The sequence below is a fragment of the Ranitomeya variabilis genome, chromosome 7 (genome assembly GCF_051348905.1).
Source record: "Ranitomeya variabilis isolate aRanVar5 chromosome 7, aRanVar5.hap1, whole genome shotgun sequence".
NCBI classification, from domain to species: domain Eukaryota; kingdom Metazoa; phylum Chordata; class Amphibia; order Anura; family Dendrobatidae; genus Ranitomeya; species Ranitomeya variabilis.
The window spans coordinates 226,291,253-226,303,437 of NC_135238.1; the positions used below are offsets into that span (position 1 = coordinate 226,291,253).

The window sequence follows — 12,185 nt, forward strand, 5'->3', positions numbered from 1 at the left end:
ATAGTGAATCTAAATTGTCAAGCGTTCAACAACAACATGGCCACCCAGTGTCCAATATCATTATACCTGCTGGTCCAATAAATTATAAAGAGGCTTCACATGGACAAATAGTAATTATGTTTTCTACCTATGATTCTGAATCTGAAGAACATATTGATCTGTTATAATGGTAGAGAATGTAGAAAAACGTTTATTGTATCTGTTCCGTCCAAAACAATAAATATTTTTTGAACCAAATGTGTATATATAAAAATAAAATTTTCATCAAGTGAATAATAAATATGCAAAATGAAAATATTGAGATTAAATCAAGTCCAGTTTGACCCTGTTCAGATCCATGATGTTTTCCATGCAGGAAAGGATCATTTAAGCTGGTGTTAGTAATAGCGGTCACTTACTTTTCTTATTCGTCTTAGCAATGTACAATGAATGCATTAGTAATCTGGGAGTAATGCAGTGCTCGAGAGAAAGTTCCCGTCATGCTAAAAGGGAACCTGTCACCAGGTTTTCCCCATATAAAGTACAGCCACCGCCGTTAAGGCATCTTTTACGACATGCTAAAAAAGGTCCCAATCCACTCTGCAGAGCCCCAAAAAGATCTTTTATTATACCCATGCACTGTGCAGTCCAGTCTGATGGGCGTCTCTCTTCTTCTATTTGCCGTCCTACTTCTCCGCTCATGTGGATGATGCATCCTACATCATCCACACACTTCCCTCAATCACGCTCCTGCACCATCGTACTTCTCTCTGTCCTGCCAACTGCAAAGCAAAGTACTGTAGTGCGCATGCGCAGGCTTTACTTACTGGTCATCGGTGCTCTTTGGCCTTAGCTGGAGCATGCCCATTACAGTACTCGGCAGGGCATACAGGGCTGCACTTGCACAGGACTGTGGTTGGGGAGCACTGTGTGGATGATGTAGGACGCGTCATCCACACAAAGCAGGAAAAGAGGATGAAAATAGAAGAAAGAGATGAGGTGCCAGATCAAGACCAGAGATGCCCATCTGACCGAATGCGCCATTTGTGAATATAATAAAAAGTCTTTTAGGGATCTGCAGAATAGATTGGGGACTTTTTTTACTGCATTCTAGTATGCTGTAAAAGAGGCCTTAATGGTGGTAGCCGTACTTTATATGGGGAAAACCTGATGACAGGTTGCCTTTAAAGGTGCTGTCTTTTTTCCATGTTATTCATTTGGAAGCTACCATATAATGTACACGCCCCCTGACGAAGGAGCTCCTGCTCTGAAACGCGCGTCGGGCTGACGTGCGGACTGGACCTGGTTATACTCGAGTGCCCCCCTGTTTGAGGTAATCTACACTGGGATATTGGCCATTTGCCTTGATATTTTGTACACATGTTCTGACCGTGTAGGGTCATGGTGACCTATGGGGGCATAATTGCATGTGAGGTCTATATGACAATGGTACATTGTTACCTGTGTGTATATCCTGAGGAGTAGTATAGGGCGTACCCAGTGGGGTGGAAATATAGTAATATAGTGTACTTCAGTACATACATCCCAGGATATGGTTTGATATCTTTATGTACCTCATTGTTATAGCAAGCACTCGGGTGTGGTATCCCCTATAGCTACATCTCTAATATTTTGGGAGCCAGTTGCGTTCCGGTCTGCAGGTCTTTTTTGCACAGTAACAGCTTTCTGCAGGTGTCTTTCACCATGTTTACACCTTGTGTCGTCATTGCCTGATTATTGTTATGATTTTTAATGTTTGTATTATAAATAAAGATTATTTATGCACTTTATTGGTCCAGTTTTGGTCGTTTCCTTGTGGTTTCCACATCTCAGTTGTTATTGACTTATAACGATCTGGCTTTGATAAACTTCGCCATATGGGCAACAGGTCTATATCCTTTATATTTACGTAATGTTGCCATCTAATACCTTTATTTTTTCATATAATGTACGATAGTGATCACTTAACCCCTTCATGACCTTGGGATTTTCCATTTTTCCGTGTTCGTTTTTCGCTCTCCTCCTTCCCAGAGCCATAACTTTTTTATTTTTCCATCAATTTGGCCATGTGAGGGCTTATTTTTGACAGGACGAGTTGTACTTTTGAACGACATCATTGGTTTTACCATGTCGTGTACTAGAAAACAGGAAAAAAATTCCAAGTGGGGTGAAATTGAAAAAAAAGTGCAGTCCCACACTAGTTTTTTGTTTGGCTTTTTTGCTAGGTTCACTAAATGCTAAAACTGACCTGTCATTATGATTCTCCAGATCAGTACGAGTTCATAGACACCTTACATGACTAGGTTATTTTTTATCTAAGTGGTGAAAAAAAATCCCAAACTTTGCTAAAAAAAAAAAAAAAATTGCACCATTTTCCAACACTTGTAGCGTCTCCATTTTTCATGATCTGGGGTCGGTTGAGGGCCCATTATTGCTTTTTAATGCAATGTTGTGGCGACCAAAAAAAAGTAATTCTGCCGTTTCAAATTTTTTTCTCATTACGCCGTTTAGACATCAGGTTAATGCTTTTTTTTTAATGATAGATCGGGCGATTCTGAATGCGGTGGTACCAAATATGTGTAGGTTTGATTATTTTTTTATTGATTTATTTTGAATGGGGTGAAGGGGGGTGATTTAAACTTTTATATATTTTTTTTTTTCACTTTTTTTTTTTTTACTTTTTTTTTACTTTTGCCATGCTTCAATAGCCTCCATGGGAGGCTAGAAGCAGGCACAACATGATCGGCTCTGCTACATAGCAGCGATCTGATGTTCGCTGCTATGTAGCAGAAATGCAGGTGTGCTATGAGCGTCGACCACAGGGTGGCGCTCACAGCTGCCGGGGATCAGTAACCATAGAGGTCTCAAGGACCTCTATGGTTACTATTCAGAAGCATTGCCGACCTCCGATCATGTGACGGGGGTCGGCGATGCGCTCATTTCCGGCCGCCCGGCCGGAAGCGCCGGTTAAATGCCGCTGTCTGCGCTTGACAGCGGCATTTAACTAGTTAATAGCGGCGGGTGAATCGCGATTTCACCCGCCGCTATTGCGGGCACATGTCAGCTGTTCAAAACAGCTGACATGTCCCAGCTTTGATGCGGGCTCACTGCCGGAGCCCTGCATCAAAGAGCGGTATCTGACCTCGGACGTACTATCCCATCCGAGGTCAGAAAGGGGTTAAATTGCGCAACATGATTTTCAAATACACTGGATGTTATGAGATGGCCAATTTAAGAGAATACAAATTCTATGTTATCTATTAAAGAAGGTTATTCAGCCTTTTTAAATTGATAGTTTATCTATAGAGTAGGCTATCAATAATAGATCGGTGGAGATCCATATTTTGGCATCCCTTCCTGTCATTTTGTTGAGGAGGCTGCAGCGTATTGAAGTCAATAGTACAATGCTGCAATACTTTGCTTCTCCGATGTGAAAAGTGCAGAACAAGCAAGTACGAACCGGCCAACAAGCTGCTGTAAACATTTAAAAGGCTGCATCATTCATGTGAGCACCGCAGCCTTTTCAAATAGCTAACAAGAGGGGGTGCCAATTGTCAGACCCCATTAATCTAATATTGGTTGTCTAATACAGATGAGCAAATAAATTTGAGTGGAATTGAATTTTACTTGGGCAGTATAGAAAATCCGATTAACCCCAAATTATTTTTTTTTCTAATTCGCTTCTGTGCAGATCTAGAAAAATGGCAGCTGTTGGCCACTATTTTACTGAGCCATAAAGGGTCATCAAAAGGTTAAAAAAATCTTTACACTTACCTCACCACTCACCTCTCCACCCCTACCGCAACTCAAAGCCACCCATCTGGTCCTTTTCGTATTATCTGATTGCTGCTGCTCATGCTGTGATCCCTGGGCCTCTCACGCTAGGCTGGGAGCATGCACAGAACCCACCAGGGCTACATGATATCTGGAAGTCCCAGGCTTGAGTTGCCAGGGAGGGTTCTGCACATGCTCCAGTGCCCCATGAAAGCTATAAGTCCCGAGTGTGAAAGGACAGGGGATTCCAGCATGAGCAACGGGGGAACAGTAGATGCATCAATGACCGGACAGTTGACATCGAGAAGCGGAGGGAATGGAGAGAAGTACATTGATTCTAAAGATTTTTTAAATTTTTCTATATATTACGTTTATTTTACCTCTGTAGTGACCTCAGGACATTAAATTTGGAAGGAATAATTTCTCTGGAAATCAAATTTCCTGGGGAAAAAAAAAGTGCAAACAGGCAAAATGGAATTTTGCCTGCTGCTCAGTCCATCTCTATTGCCTGCCCTAGGGATAAGCCATCAATTGGAAAAGGCTGTAGAACTTTTTTTAAACATACCAGGGGAAAAAAAAAGACATTTAATAAGGTCTGTTTTTTAAAAAAAATAACCATTTAAAGGAATGTTTAATGAGAAACTGTTTATTCTGTTCTTATGTTAATATATTTTAATTCTGGTGCTTGTGTTTGTCATTGGCAGTATCAATATTAAAGTGGAAACTTGAAATACTGCAGTTCTCACTTTCTCTGCTAAGACAGGCTGACATTTGATATTTTGGAGACATTACTTTTTTAGCTTGTGCTGTAATCTTATCATCAGAGAGCAGAATTACAATGTAAAATAACGCCACTATCATAAATATAAAATAAAAGAAGTTCACACCACTGACATTTGGGAGTAAGTCAGATGCTCCTCCCTCTCTGCACAGGGATCTCTGCACATTACACAGAGCAGGTCCACAACATTCTCCAAAATATATTTCATTTTCTTACATATTCTTCTATCACTACATTAATAATATAAAGAAATAATGACAAATTTTGTCTATTAAAAATTAAAACTGAAACCGAAAAATTCCTTTAACAAAGCATAGTGACTCATGGATGTTTCAGAAGTAATTTTTCTGGGTGGATGCCGTTTACATTATCAATGCTGCTAGAATCTGTAAAATTATATTTTCTCATAATATAAATGCAAAATAAAATACATTGTTGCCTCCATTTATGGAGGATGAAAAATAATCTATGAATACTTAATATGTAAAAAGCTAAATATTATTTGTTCGGCCATGTGTTTGCAATATTGTTGGATAAAGGAGAATTAATAAAAGTGAAATAAATAGCATAAACTGGATTTTTTGTTTGTCTTTTCAGCTCCTAATCCCTGTGCAGTTGGTAACGGGAGGGGTCCATGTTCCCATTTGTGCTTGATAAATTTTAACAGAACCGCCGCTTGTGCCTGTCCTCATCTGATGAAATTATCTCCTGATAAAAGGACCTGTCGGGGTAAGAAATTTTTATTTGAAAATTAAACAAGGTGAAAACTTGTGTTTTTAGTTATTTGAAGGTTACATCATCTTTTTTATTCTCATTGCTTTGTCACCTTTGTCCTCGCTTTTCCCAAATAAATGTTACATTTTGATCAAACATTCCTAATATCCAACATAACCACATTATATGATTAGAAAAAAAGCTCTCTACAGCAGAGGTGTCAAACTGCATTCCTCGAGGGCCGCCAACAGGTCATGTTTTCAGGATTTCCTTAGCATTCCACAAGGTGCTGGAATCATTCTGTGCAGGTGATTAAATTATCACCTGTGCAATACAAGGAAATCCTGAAAACATGACCTGTTGGCGGCCCTCGAGGAATGCAGTTTGACACCTCTGCTCTACAGTATATACTGACCTGATGCAGGAATTCATTTTTCGATGCAAAAAATAAGACAAAAATTGAAGCATGCCACCATTTAAACATGGAGGCACACACAATGGCACAAGCTGAAGCTCATGCGCCTCAATGCAAAATCTCCAACAGGGCCCCCAACGATCATGGATCTTTCATAGTATTGGCCATTTTTCTAAGGGTCAAAGGGACTTTGGACTCCAGGGCCTGGATGCAACTGCAGTTCTTCCATTCACTATGATGGAGTATGTGCAGTGTATTAGGCATTTAAGGCAGCAAGCATTTAAGATATGGGGTCCTAGGAGTGAACCTTTCTGGGTGCCCATCAGCCCCAAGAGTACTGACCTATTGCTAAGGTCTGCTGAAGACCCCCACGAGTGCCCTGTTGGCACTCCTCTGATACCTAGCCATAGGCATAGCCACATTGGATACTGGTATTTTATTTACAAACTGCAATAAATAGTTACATTGCAAGATATAGGAAAAATGATTGGACAATCTCAAGTTCCAGTCCCCTGAGGGGACTAAAAATAGCAAAAAGTAAAACAAAATGTAAAAAGTACGTGAAATTCAAACTACTATCCTTTCCCCATTAGATAATTTTTTATAAACATGTAAACTTATTAACTTATTCGATATTGCCGCATTTTAAAAAAATCCAATTTATCAAAATATTAAATCATTTAACCCACATGGTAAACAACGTAAAGTAGAAAAAAAAATCAAAGTTGCCATTTTGGTGAAAAGTGCAGTAAAAAAAAACAATAGTATCAATACAAATAACAGATTGCCACATAAAAGACAAGCCTTCACACAGTTCTATGACTAGAAAAATAGGAAAAAAATATTGACTTCAGAAAATGGTGACACAAATGATTATTTTTTAAAATTTCATTTTCTTACCACTAAATTAAATAAAACTAGATACAGGTTTGTAATCATACTGAACTGTGGAACCATGCTAAAGTCATTTTTACCACACAATGGATGCCAAGAAAAAAAATCCAAATAACAAAAGCGGATTTGCAATTTTTTTTTTTGCCATTTCATCACACTTGTAAGTTATTTTCATGTTTTCCAGTCCCTTAAATGGCAAAATTAATGGTTTAATTCAAATCTACAACAGATCTCACAGAATCCAAGCTCTCATATGACAAAGTCATTGGAAAAATTAAAGTTATGATTCTGAAAAAGGCAGAAAAATTCGGAGATGCAAAAAATAAAAATTGGCTGCAATCGGAGAACGTTTAAAAAAGTAGCAAATAATCAATTTCACTGTTCCCCCCTATGGCTCCTTTTTTAAGTACTTACCCAGTCCTTACCGGTCTTTAATAGTGAAGTCAACCGCTTGGGTGTTTGGTACTCAAATCGAGCACATCGGAGTGCTCGGGTGCTCGCCTCGAGAACCGAGTATAATGTAAGTCAATGATGCAGTCAAACATTTGAACGAGAGACCCGTACTCGACGAGATAGAGAGAGAGAAGAGAGAGAAAGAAGAGAGAGAGACACCGAGAGAGAGACTGGCTGACGGAGGCGTACCTGGACCTCAAGCAGGGAAATTCTTGGCTTCAGTGCTGTGTGATTACAGGGAGCCAAAGACTGCGATACTCGGCACTGCTCAATACTCGAGCACCCAAATTCTTAATTGAGTATCGAGCAGTGGCGACCATGCCTATCTTCTTGGTCCCATCTTGAAGCATCAGAATTGGCAAAAGAAATACTCATTCAGCCAATCATTGGCTAAGGCAGGTCACCGTAGAGTGGGAGCAGTAGAGATTGTTTAGTGTATTGTATATTCTTGTGTTTTTTTAAACCCTTTATTAAAAAAAATAATAATAATAATTCTGGACACCCCATCGCCCCATTTAAAACACAATGTATAGGTTTACCACGACAAGGCTTTACTGTTAAAGTAAATTCCTCTAAAATAAAGAAAAATATATTCATCATTTCTCCTGCAATTTTGTCAGCAGAGAGTCAATGGAATGGGAAAACCTAACATCATTAGTTTGTGTCAATCAGGTTGCAGAGAGTAGGTCCCAAGGTTGCATTCTCTGCAGATGTCGCTGACCTTATCTCTGCTATGCTAATAATGCTTTATAATGCCCGGTGTACTGGCTTTACAATGACAGTGATAAAACTATGGCTTCTGCATCAATTCATCTCACTATTCCTGAAAAAAGTTGTATATTTATTGACTGTCATTGTGAAACACTGGATGGAATTTGTAGCCTGCTTGTACAGAATAAGGTCAAACAGCAAAAGTTTCATTTATTAAAGAAAATTTGATTTAAAAAAAATCAAGAATTAGAAAACTAAGACACATTATTTTTACTAAGGTATTGTGCTATATATTTTTTTGCAGAAAATGTTTTAAAAGAGTACTAAAATAAGTACATGTATTAAGCTTTAAGGGATACTCTAACCATGATGTAATATCGTGATACACTGTATCACTAAGAACGCAAGGATGGTATTGGACTGTGTTGGTTTAAGGTTTTGGTAAAACTACATCTATTTTTGGTGATCAAAACACATCTTAGAGGTGAAGAGTAAGACGCTTAAAGGATCGCTCCTATTTCTGGTGCTTTCTGGTGGTTTGTAAGCCCCATCATTTTTTATACTGTAGCATATTCTGGTTGTTTCCGGAAGTTGCCTTTTTTTACACCACCGTTTTTGGTTACCGTATGTGCAGCGCCCCAGAGTCCTGGTCGTTGCACTAATGACGCTCTGCCACTAAGGGGAGTGATGTTACGTCTGATTGCACTAAAGGAGTTCACCTGACAAGGTATCACAGGCATACACTACACTTCACACTCCAGCCACCAGGGGGAGCAAAAGGTGCTATGTATTAGGCCACTCCTCACACTCTGGTAAAACTGGGGGTTGGATAGGAAGTTAGGGAGAAGCTGACTGGGTTTTGCCCAGGCAACATCCTGTGAGAGAGGGTGTTGCGGGGGAAGATTCAGGGGGGTCTCTGTCAGGGGTGGGATCCTGACAGTGGCCTAGCAAGAGACAGATTGTTACGGAACCACGCCTGCACTACCTTGCAGCGGTATCCTAAGAAAGGACAAGAAGCAGAGTATATTGTGGAGAAGTGAGAAAACGAGATCACAGACATAGCACAAAGGAGATAATACCGGGAGGAGTCGTGCCCTAAGATCGTGGCAACATCCTTCTGAGGCGCGTAGCCGGTGACCGGAATACCGAGGGAGTAGTGACTCTACGCACTACTCCAACCACGGCCGGGCAGTTAACTTTAGGTTGGCTGTCTCACCTTTTCACCTAAGCAGACAACGGAGGCAATTGTGGGAGAGGGGCGTCTCTAGGGTCCCTATAAAATAGCTCCAGGCCTACCCCGTCATACGGGTGCGTCCTATCCAAACCATCTGGGGGACGGAGAGAGAGAATGAACATCAGAAACCTATACAAGAGTTGTGAGGATTATCCCGTGGTGCTCAGCAGGGAGGCACTACAACACACAAGAATAGTAGGAAGGCTACTGATTTCCACCTGTAAAGGGAACTCTGGCGGTGCCTTCAGACCGGCCGGTCTCAGTTTGCCCTGTTAGCAGTGCTCTGGATTGTGGATGCTGAAGTCTACAGTAAAAGGTAAAGAGACTGCAACCCTGTGTCCTCGTTATTTACTGCGACCTACACCATTACCATTTACACCTTGAGGGAAGCCCTGGGGACATACTTCACCTGTGGGAAGGTATACCATCTAGCTGCCATTCCATCACCCCAGCGGACCCCTAGGAGTGTCGGTCACCCTGACCAAACACCACAGGTGGCATCACGAACACTTGACAGACTTCTACCTACACCTTTAATTGGACGCCCCTTAGCCCCATATACGATGCTCCATAGAAAATGTGCCCCATATAATGCTGCATAAAGGTTGATTATGGACCCATAAGAGGCTCCATAGAAATATTTGCCCCATATAATGCTGCACAAAGGTCGATTATGGCCCCATACGATGCTCCATAGAAAATGTGCCCCATATAATGCTGCAAGAAGGTTGATTATGGTCCCATAAGATGCTCCACAGAATATTATGTCCCATATGCTGCTGCTGCGATTAAAAAAAAAAGACATACTCAGCTCTTATCCTGAGCAGTTGGGGATACCGGCACTTGCGATATTCAACTATCCCCGTTCCACCACCGCTGGGTCTTCCGGGTCTCTGCAGTGACTGCTCAGGCAGAGGGCAGAGTGCACACTAAACATGTCATTGCGCCCTCTGATCTCAACGTCACAGCCAGAGGATGCGGAAGACACTGCCCGGCAGTGGAACTGGGACAGGTGAATATCGCAAAGCTCACCCTCCCACGTTATACTCACCCTCCTGGCATGGTCCCTGCTTCTCCGATGCGATGGTCTCTGGCGCCGGCAGTTGTTCCTGTGTTCAGTGATCACTGGTACAGCTCACTAAAGTAATGATCATGCGCTCCACGCCTATGCTGGCACCAGAGACCATCAGAGAAGTAGGGACATGCAGAGACCCGCCGGGAGCAGGTGAGTATGATTAGACAGCTGCTGCTCCCCCTCCCCCGCTGACCCCCTGGGACAATGACTCGAGTATAAGCTGAGAGGGGCACTTTCAGCCTAAAAAAATGGGCTGAAAATCTCGTCTTATACTCGAGTATATACGGTAATATTTGCTAATGCTCACAAAAATGAAGCCTCGCGGTGAGAAAAAAACTGTTTATTCTTGCAACACGTTTCGGAGTAGAATTTACTCTTTCTCCAGGCAGCATACTTTTCTCCGAAACGCATTGCAAGAATAAACAGTTTTCTATCTTCACTACCTACAATCACTTTTGACATTGTCAGTGCTTTAGATCCACCGTCCCTCTATTTTCCTTCATTTAGTATGCCCTCCACTCATCGGGTGTGAGTTCATCGGCTGGAGCAGCAGCCATATACTAGAATCAAGTTCACTTTTCCACCGAATTGTGCCACTCACTGCCCGCCCAGGTGAGTGACCAGTCCTCCCGTTTATCCTCACCTACAGGTAGCGGTATCACACAGGCGCGCCTCTTAGTTTCCTCTTCCCAGCTAATGAATTGTTATGTCAGTTTGTTTAAATGCTTAGCCTCTTTGAGAGCTTGAACCTTTTAAAAGACACCCAAAAATCTGAATACTTGATTTTTCAATGGAAACAGGTAGGGCAATTCTTTTGAGCATTTTTGAGTTGTTCTGTTGTTTTTCAAAGTGGAGCCACTCAAAATATGCCAAAAGAATGTACTGTGTAAGCATAGCTGATATTCCCAAAAGATTGAGAAATTTTGTGAAATATCCAATAAGTAAATGGAATCTGTCCATTTAGCTGTTATCTAAAAGCAGCATAAAGTAGTGGGCGAGAGCTTGATTCCAGCGATGTGTCACTTACTGGACTGCTTGGTCTGGACTGCTTGGTGCATTTTTGATACAGTCCCTGTTTCCTCTAATATAGCAGTGTTTAGAAAGCTGAGCTGTGTATAACTCTGTTCTCCAAACTGATTGGCAGCTTCCTTTGTACACTGTCGATTAGCTGCCAATCAGTGGTAGGGGTGGAGTTACACAGATCAGCTAGACTGGCCTGCATGGGAGTCCTAGTCCTGTAGTGATAATCTCTTGCTGATAAAACACTGGTTGTGTTGGAATTGCAGCACAGAGACTAGTAAGTGACACATCTCTGGAATCAGGCTGTCTTGGTCTATATTGTGCTACTCTCAGGTTTAATAGCAAAATTCTGCTCACAAATTCCCTGTAACATATAAATAAATAAGCATACTGACTCCAAAAGTGACAGTTGCTGCTAAAAGCACTAAGAGTATGGACACATTACATCCTAAATCTAACGGTCAAGATTTTCCTAAGCGAAGCTGCTTCAGGAAAAAGCTGGTGGTCTTTTTCCCGAAGCAACCTCTCTGGTTTTGTGATGGCTCTGCTAGTGGTATCGTTTCTAAATACTTTCAACTCAGAAGATAAACATAGTATCTCTTTTAACCACTTTACCGTTTCCGAAATGTGATGTAGTTAAAAGAGGCATCAAAAGATGGAACAATGTCGTTTTCTTTTTTTAAAAGATGACGTGTACCCAAACCCTAAAGATGGAATTCATCAAAATTTTGGGGACAGCATCAAAAAGACAATGTTGCATGTCATCTATGTGCAGAAACGAGCAATATTTCTCTATTTTATGATGCCCTAAATATTTATGAAGTGATTGGTATAGTGGGCATGGTTAGCTGTGCAAAGTAACAACAGGTAGCAGTAAAACAGGTTCTGGAATTGCAACATTGTGCAATGCTTTGATACATTTGGTGCAAATAATGGCAACACAGTTATGCGGAAAACAACCTTCAGCAATTTCTCTAATGCCACATTTTCTCCTAATTTATCAACTTTGTTGATGAGTGTTGTCACTTTCCTTTTACCTTATTCATGCTGATTGGATAACTTTTCTTTTCTTCATTTTTATACTTTATTATTAAGTAACGTTAAAGTTTATTTTAATATTCATTTATTTTAGTAT

The 12,185-nt window shown here is 40.9% G+C and overlaps 1 protein-coding gene across 5 annotated transcripts in view; it reads left to right on the forward strand.

Moving 5' to 3' along the window:
* The window catches only part of LRP1B (LDL receptor related protein 1B), a 1,636,337-nt gene that overhangs the window by 1,069,477 nt on the left and 554,675 nt on the right, over positions 1-12,185 (forward strand). For all 5 annotated transcript variants that reach the window (XM_077273024.1, XM_077273022.1, XM_077273019.1 and 2 more), the window contains exon 28: positions 5,132-5,263. In XM_077273024.1, coding sequence (XP_077129139.1) covers positions 5,132-5,263 — 132 coding nt within the window. The remainder of the gene's footprint in view (positions 1-5,131; positions 5,264-12,185) is intronic.